The 18,443-nt window shown below is 37.9% G+C and overlaps 4 protein-coding genes across 7 annotated transcripts; 2 read left to right on the top strand and 2 right to left on the bottom strand.

Annotated features, from left to right (window-relative positions):
- Positions 1 to 2,554: 2,554 nt before the first annotated feature.
- Positions 2,555 to 3,389, top strand: LOC120017317 (zinc finger protein 10-like). The gene has a single exon (XM_038870495.1). The coding sequence runs from the start codon at positions 2,555 to 2,557 to the stop codon at positions 3,251 to 3,253; it is 699 nt and encodes a 232-aa protein (XP_038726423.1). The 3' UTR covers positions 3,254 to 3,389.
- Positions 3,390 to 6,848: 3,459 nt separating this feature from the next.
- LOC120016789 (mitochondrial carnitine/acylcarnitine carrier-like protein) lies at positions 6,849 to 9,390 on the bottom strand. Of its 4 annotated transcripts, none has more exons than XM_038869706.1 (4): positions 9,328 to 9,390; positions 9,045 to 9,091; positions 7,610 to 8,004; positions 6,849 to 7,459 (listed from the first exon to the last, which is right to left on the bottom strand). In XM_038869706.1, the coding sequence occupies exons 3-4, from the start codon at positions 7,999 to 8,001 to the stop codon at positions 6,958 to 6,960; spliced, it is 894 nt and encodes a 297-aa protein (XP_038725634.1). In that variant the 5' UTR covers positions 8,002 to 8,004; positions 9,045 to 9,091; positions 9,328 to 9,390; the 3' UTR covers positions 6,849 to 6,957. The 4 variants fall into 4 exon arrangements, with proteins under 4 accessions (XP_038725634.1, XP_038725635.1, XP_038725632.1 ...); XM_038869707.1 differs by having other exon boundaries at positions 7,610 to 8,001; positions 9,328 to 9,383; XM_038869704.1 differs by lacking the exon at positions 9,328 to 9,390 and having other exon boundaries at positions 9,045 to 9,321.
- A 1,307-nt stretch (positions 9,391 to 10,697) lies between these two features.
- LOC120016790 (abscisic acid receptor PYR1-like) lies at positions 10,698 to 11,928 on the top strand. Its single transcript, XM_038869708.1, is given in 2 exon segments — positions 10,698 to 11,545; positions 11,547 to 11,928. Coding segments are annotated over 2 exon segments (654 nt in total). The 5' UTR covers positions 10,698 to 10,924; the 3' UTR covers positions 11,580 to 11,928.
- Positions 11,929 to 15,266: 3,338 nt separating this feature from the next.
- On the bottom strand, positions 15,267 to 17,482 carry LOC120017279 (protein HAIKU1-like). The gene is made up of 2 exons (XM_038870454.1): positions 17,328 to 17,482; positions 15,267 to 17,210 (listed from the first exon to the last, which is right to left on the bottom strand). The coding sequence occupies exon 2, from the start codon at positions 16,771 to 16,773 to the stop codon at positions 15,808 to 15,810; it is 966 nt and encodes a 321-aa protein (XP_038726382.1). The 5' UTR covers positions 16,774 to 17,210; positions 17,328 to 17,482; the 3' UTR covers positions 15,267 to 15,807.
- Positions 17,483 to 18,443: the final 961 nt, after the last annotated feature.

The following is an 18,443-nucleotide window of genomic DNA, read 5'->3' as shown; positions in this document are numbered from 1 at the left end:
TGAACCAAATGTGATTATTTTACAGTCACTAAAATTCAAATCTTTTTTGGAAATGTGAAAACCACCCAGTTGTTCACCGAACAATTGACTGGTAAATTTCAGGCCACATAAAAGACTTTGTAACCCCTACAGACTAATTGAGATCTGAGCCGAGCTTTATGGTGGATCCATGATTTGAACTCATTGGGGGCACACTCATGTTCGTACATCTACAATGTATGTCTTTAGTTGATACTCAGAAGTCGTGCACATTTCTAAAGTGATTTATAGTGTTGTCTACTGTGTGCATGTTCCTCTAGGCTGAGTACATAGTAGAAACCAAATCAAGGAGCTTGGGCCATTAGGCTAAAATATAGTTGAATGGATTAGAAGAATGAAACAGATTTTTACTGTTTTATATTGGTTGGGCTTAGGCATTGGGGGCATCAAGGTATAACTGATGGGAGCCTATTTTATTTTTCATACATAAACATAACTAAAAAAAATCAATGCGGAAAAATAACGCAAAGTGACACTTGCACACGTTAGGTTGAGCAAACACTCATCTCGCAAATTACGATAATAGAAACACTCATGAGATTTGAATTCATAACCTCTAGTTTGCGTTAAGAGTTATCGCGACCAAATTCACCTTCTCAGCTAGCGACCCGTTGTTCACTAAAATTCAAACCCATAAGTTACAAAATTGAAATGACAAAAAAAAGGGTAGGGGATGACGATATTAATTAATCTTATCATGTTGTAATTAACCAATAATCATAATCTGTACAATAAGACACTTTTTGGTAGGTTGATAGAAATTAATTTATGTAATAATCATGTCATTTTCTCATTTGTCCATCAACATTCCTTTCACATATTAATTAATTGAATTGCACTGCTGGTGTAGAGTCGTAATATGTATTACTAGCTAAACAACTGTCAAGGACAGCCGTTTAAATTCTCTTCATAATAATTATAAAATTAAGTAAAATTAAATAAAATTCCTTGATGTGATATTCTCTGTAACTAAATTCATGTTTTTTTTTAATGACCCTTCTTAGTAATAGCTAGTTTCCATATGCTTTCATTAAATTAATTTTAATTATATGATCCTAGAAGTATCCGATGGAGTAAATTCCATGAAATTGGTACATATATTTAATTATACGGCAGTCTTGTTTAATTTAATTTGTCTGAATATCACTTATATTTGTCTGATTAAAAGCATCTGATATCCCCACTGCACGTATGTCATTAAGTGAATGTAATTAGTGATACAGAGTAATTCGATTAGTGACAACTTATGAATAATTTTTTGATTACGAGACAATGAGAAAACAACAAGAGTGAGAATAATATATATATATATATATATGGCTAGCATTGTTAAAGCTTTGAAGGTTGTCCAAGCTTAGTTGTGAATGGCAGTCGACATCCCAATGAGAAATTCCGTTGGAAATACGCATATAATATCCATTAAACACGCACTTAAATTAATTTTAAAATTAATTTATGTTCATTGTTTTGGCAGATTGGAAGCAAATGTATAGAAAATATACAAAATATGTACATAAATCCCAATTAATTTCTAAGTAATTTATAAAAAAAAATTGTTTCGATAAATATGTATTTCAATTAATTTCTTTGTGAAAAAATAACACAACTAATAAAAATATGTTATTCAATACTTTGTTGGATATTACTTTCATAGTACCCTTCTATTCGGTAACATGTATATATATATATATATATATATATCAATATATATATATATATAAAATCAGAAATTTGATTTATAAAATTCCGTGCTAAGCCCTTTTCTTAAAAAATATTATAATCAAAATTGAATATGTTAATTTTACCCATCTAAAGCTACACTTTGATACCCTTTTGGACACACAATAGAAAGTAAAAAATGGCGTTGAAGCCAAAGAAACAAAGATTTTGTCCTTGCATAAGAAGGAATTAGTTCAGTGGCCGGGACATGCTCTAATAAAATTACAGCAGGTCTCGCTGTAATGCAATTTTAAATTAATAAAAAAAAAAATTTTTAAATAATAAATGTGTAGTATTCATCCTAACGAACCCAACGGTATTTTTTTTTCAAAACAAAAATCATATTAAACAGGAAAAATACATGACAATTTTAAATCGTCGGATATAGCCACAAACATTGGATGTCTCGATCGCGATGAATTTGATTTTTTTTTTGAACAAAAAATATGTAGTTGGATTCGTTAAACCGAATACTACACATTTACGATTTTTAAAAATTAAATAAAAAATTATTTATGCTCTAAAAAAGTTACAATGGGGTCTGCTGTAATTTTTACTACAGCAGACCCCGACACCAGAATTAGTTGGGTGTGCAAAGTGAATAATATGTCAACTCTCATTCTTATAACAATCCAACAAGATTGTTCTAAATTTTGGTGACACATTCGGTGTTACTGTTTTTTTTTATTTTAATTTTTCACTTCTCTCCTTACCCCATTCCCCCTATTTAACCCCTTTAATTTCTAACACATAATCACTTCCTACCACTTCTATCCATACCTTAAAAACATTTTCCATGGCAGCTCAACTTGGCCTTCTCTCAATGACCCAACAATCTCAGCACCATCGAAACCCCAGCTTGACTACTCCCATGTGGATGTGGAACCCTATGCAACTCAAAGACAACAATAACAACAACGACGACGATGATTCGTGGGAGGTGAGAGCCTTCGCGGAGGACACCGCCAGCATCCACGGCACAACTTGGCCACCAAGGTCTTATACTTGCACCTTTTGTAGAAGAGAATTTCAGTCCGCGCAAGCCCTAGGTGGTCATATGAATGTGCACCGTCGAGATCGAGCTAAACTACATCAAAACTCCAATTCCTTCAATAATATTTCCAATTCATCACCGTCTCCAAATTCCTTAATCCCAAGTCATCAAGAATTTGCCTCAAATGGTGGTGGGTTTCTTCTATACCAATCATCTAACCCTAATGGGCTGTTTTGTGCTCAAATGGCTATGAATAGTGCATGTACTGCTAATACTATGAGCTCTTCTCCTTCTACTCTTCTCTCCATGTCTCCATATCCACCTAGCAATCTGGTTTCACCGTCTATGAATCTTAACTTGGTTTCGCCGCCGGGGAAGATGAATTTTAGTACTCATAGTTATTATCAATCTAGCAAAGATGAAGCTTCAATTTCTATTAGCAAGAAGAATTGGGAGAAGACTGAAGAGCTTGATCTGGAGCTCCGGCTTGGACATAGATGATGGATCTCCTCATCTCCAAATCGACTAGATGACAAGCCAAGTTTTCACAGGTTTTTGAGTGATGAGACTTTTATTTTTGTTTTCTTAAATTGGTGTGTTTAATTATTTAATCTGTGTTTTTGTTTCTGTAAGTGTGATTAAAGAGAGGAAAAACAAATCTGTAAATTATATTGAAAGGAAATTTAAATTTTAAAGCAAAGCCAAGCAATTATTATCTCATTGGGATTGGTGCAGATTGAGGTAAATTTTTTTGAGAAAAAGATGGAGATGAGGCTTTTACATTGCCCAATCACTGTGAAGAATCTTCTCCTATGGTGACACAAGGAAGAAGGAATGGTATTTTAATAAATTTATAATTTTTATCTTTATTTATAAATTATTTTTGAATTCTCTTCGGAATACAACTCTCATATTTTATCCTTATGTATAAATTCTCTATAATCTTAAAACCTAAAAGCCAAACATAAATAGTCAAGCAAATATTCCAACTACATTTAATGTTTTCTCCAAAACCGTAATTAACAAATTAATATTCACAAAATGGACTCATGATTTTCTTGTTGGTTGATTAATTAATATCCACATTAACTAATTAATATGTATTGTATATATATGAGTATCAACTAAGACTATGCCTTAATTTGTATGATGACTATGCAAGTATGCATAAACATATATGTTAAGACCTGTTAAAACTCTCACATCAATTTGGTGTAAGCTAATAATGTGATTGTAGGTGTGAGTCCAACCTCAATTACTTGAGGTGTCTTTTGAAGGACAAAATCACGGGGCCCTTGGGCCCAGAGTGTGGACGATAACTCAAGTGGATTATGCCACAACTTTTCTCACCTACTTCTTCTATTGCTCATCTCATTCTTCTCACCCCTCTCAAAAATTTCAAATTATAACATGCATGGTATCATAGCCTAGACTCGATCCCAATGACCTTCCGTATAGACCACGTGTTGGGCCGCGCATAACCGAGCTCACAAATGTAGAGTGTTAAGACTTGTTAACAGTCTCACATCAATTTGGTGTAAGCTAATGATATGATTTATAAGTGCGAGTCCAGCCTCAAATACGTGAGACGCCTTTTGAATGACAAAAACTATGCATATCTTGGGCTCATAGCGTGGACAATACTTCAAGCGGATTGTGCCACAAACTTATCTCACCTCCTCCTTCTCATCCCTCTCAAATCCTTCAAATTTTAACAATATATATATATATATAATTTATTTATTTATAGTTATATGGTTAGAACTTAGAAGGGCTGTATGTCGTATATATTGGATTTTAAGGGCAGAAGTGCAGCCTTTTACTTTCAATAAAGCTGCATATATCTTATAAATTAAATGAGACAAAATAAACAAACATTCCCCAAAGTCAGATATATAAAGTATAACAAGTTAAATCCTTCACCTCCAGTGCTCCATTAACTCAGCTAGCTGCTCCACAGTTGATTATACACACACACACAACACATATACATATATCTCAACCATATCAATATGTATAGTGACATGACATAATATTTCTGCAGAATCACCGTTGCAACTTTGACGTTACTCATACATATTTACAGGACTTACCAAAAAAAAGACTCATATTTACATGCAGGAGTGATTTTGTGAAGTTAGTGTATGTATAATTTCAAATTTGACGTAAACCTTTTTTTTATTATTATTAATACTGAAACCAGTCTCTCGTACGTTGCCGTCAAAATAGATAAATTGTCGAACCACATAAAATTTAAAATTTGTATATATGTTTGTTCTCTCTGCATTAATTAATTGCATGTTAACAAGGTTTTTTTCCCCTACCTTTTTGGTTTCTGCACTACTACTACTACTATTACTTTCTTCTTCTTCTTCTTCTGCTAATGGTTTATATATGGTTGTAGTAGAGTATAGTACCATGTCATGGACCCCCAAGAAAAGCAGTAGGTAGAGAGAGTAGCTGAGCACATTCATATTCAGACCCTGCATGAAATTTAAGTGTGGTCCTTGGCCTTCAACTAATAAACTCAGAACCATGAATTCAGCGCGATCTATTCTTTATATCTATATCTTTATCTATATATATAAATATATTTTTTGTCTATGGCCAAGTGGGGAATAGGGAAGCGGAAGCACTGAAGCACAGACTTTTATGTCATATATCCACACAAAAATGGTCCCTGCATATATTGTTTATATATATGTGTGTGTGTGGAAATGTGAGGTTTTCAAGGTATAGTAATGATCAATTGCATGGCGGGGGATGGGGGTGCCTGCAATCTAGGTGCCCAGCAATCCCTAAAATATTTTAAACCTTTACCCTTGATTCATAAGATGGACACGTGTATGTCCAGAAACTCTTCAGATCTGATACCAGACCACTCTCTTTCATTTCTCTCCATTCTCTAATGGAAGCACTTTTACAGGGGGAAAAAAAAAGCCTCGCCATCTCTGCCTCCAATGGCGCCAGCTCCTGCAACCTCTTCATCAATTAGTGGTTTAGCCTTCTACTTTTCCCTATATTTGCCAACTTCCTCACGATTCCTCTGTGGTCGTTTCGTTTCTTTGGTTTCTTCTCTTCCTATTCTGCAGTGTCATCAGTTGAAATCTTATCCTCAGATGTTGTTGTAGGCCACCGGAAGTTCTGTACCCCACCGGCACTGGTTGAGCAACTGATGGGGCTGGAGGAAGGTCTAGTAATTACCCTCAAATTCGTATATCCATAAATGATGCCGTTTGAATGTAGAAAAGTTCTTGGGTTGGAAGTCACTTAGGAGAAAGATAAGATAATACGTGTCAGCTGAAGGGTTGTTTGATGAATTCAAGGGTTAAGATTTAAAATATTTCAGGAATTGTTGGGCACTTAGATTGCAGGACCCCCCATCCCCATCTTTCTGTATTTATATATATATGGAACCCACACCTCTAGACTCTTATAATCATCACTGCTACTATATAGTGACACTTCCATTCCTACTGCTGTCTATGACAACACCACTTTCACCTCTCTTTCTTTATATTTGGTATTTACTGTCCCTAACAAAGATTCATGGTATCATTAATGCCTGCTTATTTTATATATATATATACGCACACACATATAGCCTGAAAAGTCATTGTGGATATTGATTGTCGGGGATGATGATGGGAAGAAGGGGTTGGAAATTGATAGAGATTATTTGTGGAACTTGATTGAGTATAGATTGATGCAGAGACAGAAGTGAATTCTAGTTCAGTTATTGGTCAGGTGGCTTGATCTAGGACGATATGTCGAAGGATTTCGAAGAAAGTAGCGCTCGATGTGCTTCTCTATGTGCAGAGAATATGATTCTCTCTGGTGCTTGTAGTGAACCGAGCATGGGCTTCGAATCTTTTCACGAGCGGAGCCCGGGCTCTGATTTTGAAGGCCCCATCGAGCTCGGGCCTCCTAAGAAAGTAACGAGCAGAGCCTAAGGCCAGTCAAAGCCCGGCTCAGCCCATCCTGCTTTCATACAGCGCAGGAAGGGGCATCCTTGATATCGGATAAAAAACAAGACCGACCAATTGCAATGATGGTAATATATTGGGGCATGGAAAGGAAACCATATTGCTAAATATTTTCTTCAAAAGAGGATTTCATTTTATGAGAATGGGAAATGGTGTTAAGATCAAATGACTAAAATTTCATCCAAATCATTGGTCAGTAATCGGGGTACAGAAACAAAACTACCCCAAACTAGACCGGGTAACCTCATATGCCAGGAAGCATGCTGCATTAGCAGGAACACTGCGGGCCATGGCAGGGCCAAAACCCTTGTACAAGCCTTTAATGCCTTCCAATGCTAGGATCTTTCTAAATGCATCCATGGACCCGGAGAACTTGGGGTTTCTGTAATCATCGACCTGAATCACACTCTTGATAACGTCAGTGGGGTAGACTAATAGCCAAAAGGAACCCCCAGCCAGGCCACCAGCCACAATCAAAGAGCCTCTTCCCAACTTGGAAGTATCCTGGCCTCCTGCAAAGAATTGTTTCAGAGCTTCATAGACACCAAACATGACAGCATTCCCAGGCACTTCACGAGCCATTGTTGGAACCAAGCCCTTGAAGAGGCCCCTAACACCTCCTTCTGATCTAAGAACATGCCTTGCCACATCCATTGGCCCCCCATATTTCACTGCTGCACCAGTTGAGGCAGAATCTGCCAATGCACTTTGGGCTTGCAACCTGTTCTCACCAATGACAAAGTTATCTATGAAAGCACATCATAGGAAGTTTCAAATCTACCAGATCTTTTAAGACCAAGATAAACCTCAACGTTCAAAAAAAAAAAGAATCAAGTTCAAAAGCTAAGAAAGAAAGGGCTAGAGCATTGACCTGCATTTGATCAATTCAGTGGGGCAAGCTAAAATAGAAACGGCAACTCCAGCCCCAGCCCCGCAAATGACCTGCTGGTTAACTGTAAGGGGTGCACCAGGTTCAGACCTCAACAATGCTTCCATTTGTCCCCTAACTGAGAACAGAACAGCATTGAAGGCTGCAACAGTGGCAAGTGGAGCACCCATGCCCTTGTACAAACCTCTAGGGCCTTCCGCGGCTAAAGTTTGCCTGACAGCATCCATGGCACCAGCATACTTGGGTGGTTGGCCTGGAAGTGGTGCAGGCTGGCTTTGGAGTTTGACCTTTATGGTATCAAAGGGGTGTCCACAAATCAATTGTGCTGCCCCTCCCACAGTCCCAGCAGTTAGGTCCTTGACTACGTCCCCCATCTGCTGAAAGAAAACAAGAGTTCCAATGATCAAAGGGCTCATTTTTGTCATCATTATTACCAAAGCCTAAATTGCCAAGGTTGAAGGGCTCATGGTGAAAGAATTAAAGAAAATAATTTCCCGTTGAGAGCTGACAGGTACAAGAGGTTGCATCAAGACTATCTGCACATTCATTTTGCAACAGAGACTGCTAAGAGCAATCATAGATCCACAAATATCATCTGCTCACAAACATCCATGAACACCTCATATACAACAATGTCAAACAAAGAAGCAAAGCTATTTTCTGCTCTCCCCACTCCTCCTTCTAGAATGGTGGCAAAAATTCACAAAGTGAATCTGAACGGTAATCTCCCTCCCGCAATCCAAAAGTCAAGTTTCATGGGACCTCTGTCTCTATTTGAATGTTAAGTTAACTTAGGCCCTCAAAAGCTTAAAGATAGAAATCCTGAATTCAGTCAGAACACAGAAGCTAACTGATTTCAAAAGAACAATGGAAACAACTATCTAAGAGAACATTGATGGGATGAGCTTCAGCAAAAAAAATATGGGATGAGACGACTATGGAATACCAAAAGGAAAAAAAGAAGACATTCTAAGATTTTTAAGTGAATAGATTTCACAGTGACTATTGAAATGAAAAGATGGCGCCTTCTACTCCATCCCAGTTGCTATACGCTAACAGCAAGAACATAACATTTTTTTTTCTTCTAAATCCACCAAACACAGATGATATTCTACTTTTCCCCACGATCAATAGCCTAATTTTACAATCAGAACATACATTCTTACGATTTCAATCACATTAAGCATAAATCACTCACTTCAAAAGCACCAAACAAGCCCAAGAGATCCCCTTTAAATAAGAAACAAACACCATTTCATTCAATTTCACACAAACAAACAGTAACGGCAAGAAAATATTGCCATCCAATCCAATTACAACGAGATTTTACATCCAAACTGAGAGACAAACAATGAAACAACCACACTTGCATTAGGCATAAAGTCTAACGATTGAAAATAGAAAAAGAGAGACTCACCGGAGCTGGCAGCAACAGTGAAAAGGAAAAGACGGGGCCAAGTGAATCTGAAAAATCAAAAGGGTATTATTAGATCTAAAAAGACTTGTCTTTTATATACACAGACTGCGCATCAGAAGACGAGCGAGGGAGAATCTGAAAAACAAGTGAATCTTGGTTTGTGAGGCACAGGAGGGTGGTTGGGATTGGACAAATACCAACCACTCCGGCTGAGCGTGGATTTTAAACAAAGAAAACGAGTTGTGGTCGTGAGTTTATTTGAAGATATCGACACGGCACACACCGCGTCTCTTTCTGCTTCTGTTTTCCCCTGATTAGTAGTGGACTCGAGAGGAGAGGCCAAGCCCGCCGCACTAATTGCAGGATTAGTTTAGAATTAATGATAATTACTGTCTTTGATTAGATTGTCGCATTAATTTATTTTGATTTGAGTTTATTTTGCCTTTCCATATTTAACGAATAATGATCACACTAATTTTTATTCCAATTCTTTGAGTTTGGGTTACTTGTTTTAAAAGCCCTTATCTAGGAGTTGCTACCCATAACAAAGCCCAATCATCCATACTCAGCCCAATACATAGCCCACACCCAATGCCATTGTCTATTATTTGTTGCAAAGGCTCATTGTTTGATTGACGACCCAATTGCAAGAGCGGAGTTCTACCAACTGAGCTGTGTTTAAAAATGTATCAATGAAAACTCTCAATAATCCTCAAACTCAAGTAAACAGAGGATATCAGTACCAACTCCATATTTCCAAGTCTGAAGTAATTAATTACGAAATGTATCAATGAAAATCAAAATATCTTGAAGTCTCTACATGGAAAATCTGAAGAAGAGTAAACCCAACAAGGATGAAATGTCATGCAATAGTGAACAGAAAAAAAAGTCATCTTCTTTATGGCCTCACTTGAAATTACTGGGTTGCTAATCATAACACTGAAAAAAGTCCTCTTGATTTCATTATTTTTCATGTTTCTTTGCAAGGTTTGATGCATGTAGCAATCAAATTGCTCCATTGAATATTCAGCTCCATTACTCATTAAACCTTTATTGCCTTCAAAGTCATCAACTGGTTTTGGCATTTATGAGTCGGTAACCAGAAACAAAAACCCAGAAAGGAAACTTTTTTTTTAATATGTAAAGGCTAGAAGGGTTGTTGAATGCTTAATGTCCATAAGGACAATACATAAACAATATATGCTTGGACGACATTTATGAAGATTTATATTGCTTTCCCAAAACAAAAAAGGTCAACTTTTGATGTTAGATTATCACACTTATTTAGAAAAGGATTTGTGGGTTGAGATTATTTTGGTGATGCATGTAGATTTATAAAATGATGAAAATATAGGGTTTGCTTAGACCTCCTAGTCTCGCAGTCTTATCTAAGAAAAGTTACAAATTTATTTATGTCGTTTAAAACTATAAATCCAAATTATAATAGAGAAGCTAAACTAGCAGTAAATTATAGAATTAATCACGTAAAGTATAAAACCCGAGAATTATGAGTAGCTCATCTAACACTAACGCATGTGGTATTTTATAGTCGTCTCAAGTTCGAAATTTGAGTCTCCAACATTCCTTCTCCTGTAATAAAAAAACCCTAAACCCAAATTCGTCTTTGCTTACTTAAATTAATCAGATTTATCTGCCAAGCAGTTAACATCGAACCAAGTGAGCTGAGAGCCGAGAGGGTCAGACCCAACCGTTCTTACTTCTCAATTGACACTTCTCCTAACTCCCCAAAGAACAAAGGACACACCTTTCCTCGGCCTTTCTCCAGAACTCCTTCTCCCTTTAATCCCAAAGAGCCTAAATCCCCTTTTCCTTATCTGCTCTGTATTTGGTCTCCTCGCTCATCAGTCTCTCTCGTTCTGATGGAGAAAGGCGAGCCTTCAATGGTAGCAGAGCCAGAACAAGAATCGGAAGAAGCCTTCACAAGCCATCACCTCACAGTTCCACACGGCTTGACCCCGGCCGAGTTCGAAGAGTTAAAGCCACTCGTCATCGAGTTCCACACCTACAGAATCGGCCTGGGGAAATGCTCTTCTCTTCTAGCTCAACGAATCAACGCCCCGATCGACGTTGTCTGGTCAATACTGCGGCGTTTCGATAAGCCACGGACGTACAAGCACTTCATCAAGAGCTGCTCCGTGAAGGAGGGTTTTGAAATGACGGTGGGCTGCACGAGGGATGTGATCGTCATCTCCGGGTTACCGGCTGCGACCAGTACGGAGAGGCTGGATATACTGGACGATGACCGGCACGTGACCGGGTTCAGTATCACTGGAGGAGAGCATAGGCTGAGGAATTACAGGTCAGTGACGACAGTGCATACGGTCGTGAGTGACGGAAGGATCTGGACCGTTGTTTTGGAATCTTACGTAGTTGATGTGCCCGAGGGCAATACTGAGGAGGATACCCGTCTTTTCGCGGATACCGTCGTTAAGTTGAACCTGCAGAAGCTGGCGACTGTCACTGAAGGAATGGGCGATGGCCCGTGATGGTGACGGTAAGTCACCGTCTGTTTAACACCAAAAAATTGAAAAAATCAAGAAAATCAAAATCACTAGTTCTTTTGTTAAGACCTTTTTTTTTTCCCTCTGCCTTCTTGTTACCTTTTTGTAAAATTCCTAAAATATTCTCGATCTGCATAACTTCAAGTCTTCAAGAGGAAGATTTCTACTTCTGCTGCTGCTGCTGGGTACCATAAAAAAAATGCAAGGTCTTTGAAATTTGTATCTTTGGTTTGGTGAATGTAGATGGTTTAAACGGGGAAAAGTCCCATCTTTGTACATTTTTTGGTTTTGATTATGTAAAAACCCAATTCTGTCTTTGTGGATTTGCACAATTCAAAACATGCATTACCAGATTGAGTTTCTATTAGTAGCTTTTTATGAAGGAAGTATGAAATTGTTGTGTGGACAAAGTGAAGATATTGGTTTCAACCATGAAAGATTAAATATTTACAAAAGTAGGAAAAGCAGCATCATATGTCAAAGCTTCAACTAGTACTCATCTTTAATTCTCCATGGAATCTTATGCCTTCTATGACTTTTTATTGGAATTGAATGTTGAGAATCTAACCGCATTTTAAGTTTTTAACAGAGCTTCTGTCCTTGTAATTATTCTAGTCATAGAAACAATGTATTGAACTATTTTCCTTCTGAATTCCTTTAGCTCATCAATGTGTTTTGTAGAATTAGTTATCTGAAATGAACCCTTTTTTTCTTAGTTATGTTTTTCTCATGGGATTCACTTCTCTCTCACACATATTCACACTACATGAAGCAACAATTTGTAGCTTTGGACCCTATCTACTTTATGGTAAGAGTCCCCAGGAGGATCAGGCTTTGCTCTTTGTCCTTTGCTCTCTCAAAAGGCCAAAAAAGATTAGCTATGTTTAGTGACTTAGTGGGGCTGGAATTTGAGAATTTCTAGATATGAATCACTCACTTTAACCTCTACTGTTATAAATAGTCATGTAGCACAATAGTTTTGTCGGGTAGAGTCATGTGGAACTCCTTGGAAAGCCTACATTTCTAATAAAGTTGTTATAGTGGTCATTCCTTTTGGAGCTGTATGATAAAAAAAACCAGTTTTATTTGCCGAAGTTGTGTCAACATTTCTAGAGTCTTTTGTTTCTTTTCTGCTTAATTGGGTGAATCGGGTCTTCTTCTTGTATCAAGAACCTCTAACTTAATCATATGCACTTGATGATTACGTATTGATACAAGTATACAACCAGTGCTGTCATCATCTAATGTCTCTTGTGGTAGAGGTATTCCTGGAGGGACATCAACATTTTAGGCCTTTTGTTCCTTTCCATTTCATGGGGTTTATTGAATGATTGGGATTATGATTAATGAGCCAGGTATTATTGGCATATATATGTATTTATTACGTATATACTGTCAACATCTTTCATGTCAAGTAGCCAAACTGTAAATACAGATAGGAACGTATCAAGAAGTATCCTTGTTAGGTGCAATATCCAGAAATTTCTTGTTCTGATGGATGGGAGTTGGCCAGCATATATATAATAAGCATAGACTCAGTCAACTTCTATATTGTTAGAGTACACAATCTGGATTACCTCAATATCAGGTAAGTTATGGATCAAATTTGTTCATCTTATCTTGTGATCTTGAGCAATTCTCAATTGTTTTATGATCATACAATCTTGTTAGTTGTGTAGGATTGGATGAAGTTGTAGGACAAGTGTTTTTCCAGGGAAAAGTGTGTAATCATATATAACCTGATTCGTTAATGCCCTTTTGTTGTTTTTTCCCCCTTGAATATCCATTGAAACACCAATTGGACGGGTGTGATTGGAGTGCCAAAACAATGGTGGTGGGTCATATGAGTTTTAAGTCACAAATTGGTGGAGAACTTTTGATAGGCTGGAGAGTGGACCATACCATGAAGAGGGGGAGGCATTATCTCCAACCCGTGACAAAGAAAGCCATAGGAAAGCGACTTGCCTCATACCAAAACAAAAACAAAAGGGGGGATTTGCAAGTTGCCAACTTGGCCAATAAAGAAGAGAAACCCACAAATGTTTTAGTATTTTATTAGGTGGGTTGTCAAAGAATCTTGGCCCCAATTCAGGCATCACTCGCATTGGTTCCTTTTTTGAGGAAAAAAGGAGACTGAAAGGGTGCTTAGTAGTCTATTAAAAGAGTAGATGCAACCCAAAGCATTTTTTTGTCAACTTGAAGAGGTTGAATTAGTGGGTTTTTTTTTGGTTATTGGTTTTGCCTTATCAACCTTCTAATCAACAAATTGGAGAACCAAACAAAAACACAGTGGGCCCATCAAGAAAGGAGGCTTATTGATTTGGGCTTCAGCCCAAAATACATTTTTGTGAATGGAGAAAAACTGTATGGCCCAAAACAGTTGAGAGGGTCAGGAAGAGAATACAAAAAGCTTAGAAAGGGCCTTGGTCAATGGCACAATTGGCACTCTCATTCCTGCACTAGTGCACTGCTTCATCAGGTTATGTCAGTGTGAGTAGTGAAAAAGTGCCTGCCCATATAGGTGAGAGCTATTGAACTTTTGGGTGAAGGGATTGGCTATATTGAACTAATGCTTAAAATAATTCTTGTATTAACACTTAATAGAAGTCGCAAACTCTGGCACCGTATTAACACTACAACAATATAGCAAGACAACCATTCTGGTACGTCAAAAGTAGCAGTAAATATTAGATAACTTCTTTCAAAACCCATCTGCTGGCAGCCTGGCACTACTCATGACAAAGAAGCTTAAAACCTCCCGGCAGACATCTTACCGGGTGTGCATTACAAACTAAGCAAAACCAGAAGAGCAAAAATTTTACTCGTCCTGTTCTAGGGAGTTGGGCAGTCGACCTTCCTCTTTGATTTCTTCACAGTTAGTCAAAAGCTAGTTCTTTCCAAACCAAATTTGACCGTTTTCAAATTTTCCAAATTGGGCAAAAACTATAGTTCTTGGTTCAATTAGCTATACTTAAGCCTTCTCCCTTATACCTCCACGCTTCAACAAAGAAAAAAAACAAACAGTCTCATTCGTCATCCAATCCAACTATGGCTATAGACAGTCATCCCTAAGGACCCTAACGCTTACACATTTGTATCATTCTTCGTTACCTCTATCTTTGCCATTTTCAACCTCCTCTTCCCTTATGTAAAACCAATCACTTGGATTTTCTCACATCTTTATAATGAACACTCTCCACCATGTCACACCCTGTTCCTCCCATTTTATCTTCAATGGGAACTAGCATCACTAGAATTGGCATGTCATAGCAGTGGCATAAATGAATCATTAGAAACCCAATATATAATCAGAAAGAAATATGAACAAAAATGAGTTGGGGTAGAGCAGATGTGTAAAACTAATCATCAATAATTTGTGATATTACAATTTCAAACTAATATAGAAACTATCGAATCATGCATAAAGCTAAAAATCTCATACTACACCTTTCTTGACCCACAAGTACATTCACCCTCCGCATCATGGAGTTGTTCCAGTAAAAGGGAAAAGGAAAGTGCAATATGGATACTATTTTTTAACTTGCTTCTGAAAGGAATTATAACTAGAAGCATAAATCTATGTCTTAGTTACCTTACCACATCCTCCATGCAAGCAAGGTAAACAATATCAATAAATAGGTCAAAGCTGGCTACAACACAAAGGCAACATAAGTTTGGAAGCACAAGAAATCCTTGATAATAATTGAAGAATTGTCAAAAGACATATTTTATTAGTATAGCATGGTCAAGAACCAAAAAAGAAACAATGCTGAGTTCAAACAAATTAAAGTCTAGTATACAATTATACAAATACAAAAGAATGTTTCCACTAGATATCCTACATTTCAGCTTGATGTCTGTAAGCCTACCTCCTTCCATGTTACACCTTTGTCATTCATTTCATTGCTCCTGTCCAGGTGTCCAGTTGAGTTGTCCAATCTTCACTCTTATCACCTAAAAGTAAATATTGTCCAAGAAACTAAAAAAATTTGCAGCTGCCTCAGAAGCTAACCTCAAACATGCCACAAAATGGCTATTAACAAAATAAAAGGAGTCTAAACTGATGAAAAATTAAAATAAGAGAAGAAGATTACAACTTTCTAGAGGATCCATTTTACAATCAGTGTTCAATACCATTTCACAGCCAAAGTTCTGTTCAGTAGGAGATCAGTCAGCATAAACAAGGTGCCAGCTCCTCATCTAGCACACAGCTCAACTTTACAACAACGCTTCGCCCTTTACTATTGAGTCCTCCATCTTGGACTTGACATGAGGAAAAAACCCGAAGGTGATGATGAAAATAGAAGACCTGGAGATGGTGGAGGTTGAGGACCTGGACCTAAAATTCCAGACCGAGCCATGGGTGAAAAGGCAAAATTGGGCATTAGTGGAGGAGGATATTGAAACCCTGGAGAAAGCAAAGGATAAGGTGATCGCGGAGACAACAAATTCATGTAACCAGTGGGAGATGGCAAGAGAAACTGAGAGGTTGGAGAAGGTAAAAGAGCAGGACCATTTGTACTTGGCGGAGGGCGATTAGGCATATGAGGAACATGACCATTTGCTCGTGGAGAAGGGAGTAGAGGCATAAGAGGATTAGGAAGTAACCCAGAAGTTGGTGGTGAAGGCCGAAATTGACCGGGAACTTGAGGTTGTGGTTGTGTCTGAGAATGAGCTTGATTTTCCCTAGAACTAGGATCCATGATAGAAGTTTGGAGGTAACGCATGTATGTGGAGATTGGAGATTCAGCAGTATTAGCCCAACATGATTCCCCAGGTGTCAAAGGTGGCATCATAGTTGTTGGAGATGGTTGCCCATATTGACCAGGTTGAGCAAAGCTACCATTGTAAGGAACTTGAGGAGGAGCTGCATGTGCTGGGACTGGCACCGGAACTGGAACTGGAGTAGGGATGCGGGGACGATTGATGGGTGTCAGTGGAGGTGGTCTAATCTTCTGCAACCGCATACTTTGGGGTTTGGGTGAATTTTGGGGAGGTCTTGGCAGAGGTTCTTGTGATGGAGAACCAGTTAACTGCTGAACAATGCTTCTAAAATCATTCTTGCTTATGTTGTAAACCTGAGGCTGAGGTTGTTGCCTATTGACATTATTTGCAAAATTGGGTTGGTGAATTGGACTCTTCCTTATATTCTTTCCAATCTTGTTGACACCTAAATGGTCACTCTGCCTGTTTTTTGAAGTTTCCATCTTTCTAAACTCAACTTATCCTCAATAAAACAAAAAAGCACCAATTCTATCCCACCAATTCAAAACCCCACCGGCTCCTTGAACTTCACAATTCTAGTTCAAACATTGCCAACCACCCAGAAGAATCTCCACCAAAAACCAAAATCAAGTTCCTCAAAAACACCCACCAGCCTAAACAGATTCGGTATACTCCATTATAAACATTGCTCAGAATAGATGAAACCCCAGCTAAAAGGAATAAACAAAGAGTAATTCAGGTCAGGGACATGCCAAAATCTTAAGCTTGAGATGCCCAACAAACCAGCTTACAACCAAAATAACCCAGTAAATCCAAGGAAGATCCGGCAACAACAGAGATCAAAAGAGTAATAAAGTTGAAACCCAAATCTCAGAATGAGAAACCAATTCAATATTACCCCTTTACCCAATATGACACCCTGAGTATGAAAAAGAATAAAAAGGAGTCAACACAAAGATAGAAACAAAAGAAAACAAATACAGAGTACGGACGGAGAGATAAGAGAGGGAGAAAGTGAATAGAAAAACACGCTTACCAAAGGCGAAAGAGGACTCCTTCACGTACAGATCCCTTATTTGTTTGAGTTATTTATCCTCGCAGACTTTGAACGAAGAAGGAAACCTAGAAGTTGAAGTAGATATATAGGGAGGGGAGAGACGGTGGAAGCAAGCGCGAGCAGTTGTTGGTCAAATGTCAATGAGGATGTGAAAAACAAAATTGGAATTTTTAATTTTAGAGAGAAAATAACGAAATGTTTGTGTGGTCCCCACCGGAGAGTCTCTCCTCTCCGGTGACTGACGACGGGCTTAACACGTCTGTGACGGGCTGTAGACTTGAAATTTCTTTACAAAAGTCGTCAAATATATTAACGGGAATCAACGCTGGAGTTTACCATAAATTATACAATTGATTAATCATATGATAAATATATTATCCATCCCAATAATACCGTATGATAAATATATTATCCATCCCAATAATACCGTGTGTTTATTTACATTAAAATTAGTAGTCAATACAACAATCGCGCTTGATGCAAATGAGCCATTGGTTGAGTGACAATGACTTTGTATGTCCCTGACTGAGGTCATTTGTGCCTCCTGCTTAAGGCCTGTTGACACCTATATTTTCATAGGGTTGATCTGGTGGTGTGTCGTATGCCCTGCGTGGGCTTGATTTGTGCCTCCTGCTTAAGGCCTGTTGACACCTATACTTTCATAGGGTTGATCTGGCGATGTCTCGTATATTGTATTTGTACTTGTACTCAAAAAAAAAAAACAATCGCGTTTGGTCGGTGGTGTTAATTCTTAATACGAGTGGGCTTGATTTGTGCCTCCTGCGTAGGGTGTGTTAACACATATACTTTCATAAAAAAAAATCACGTTTGGTCAGTGGTGTTGATTCTCAATACAACATGGGCTTGATTTGTGCCTCCTCCGTAGGGTCTGTTAACACATGTACTTTCATTAAAAAAAAAAAAAACAATCGCTTTTGGTCGATGGTGTTGATTCTCAATACAACATGGGCTTGATTTGTGCCTCTTGCGTAGGGTCTGTTAACACATGTACTTTCATAAAAAAAAAAAAAAAAAAAAACAATCGCGTTTGGTCGGTGGTGTTGATTCTCAATACAAGTGGGCTTGATTTGTGCC

The sequence above is a fragment of the Tripterygium wilfordii genome, chromosome 15 (assembly GCF_013401445.1).
Source record: "Tripterygium wilfordii isolate XIE 37 chromosome 15, ASM1340144v1, whole genome shotgun sequence".
Lineage (NCBI taxonomy): Eukaryota > Viridiplantae > Streptophyta > Magnoliopsida > Celastrales > Celastraceae > Tripterygium > Tripterygium wilfordii.
This window is presented reverse-complemented; position numbering and strand designations above follow the sequence as displayed.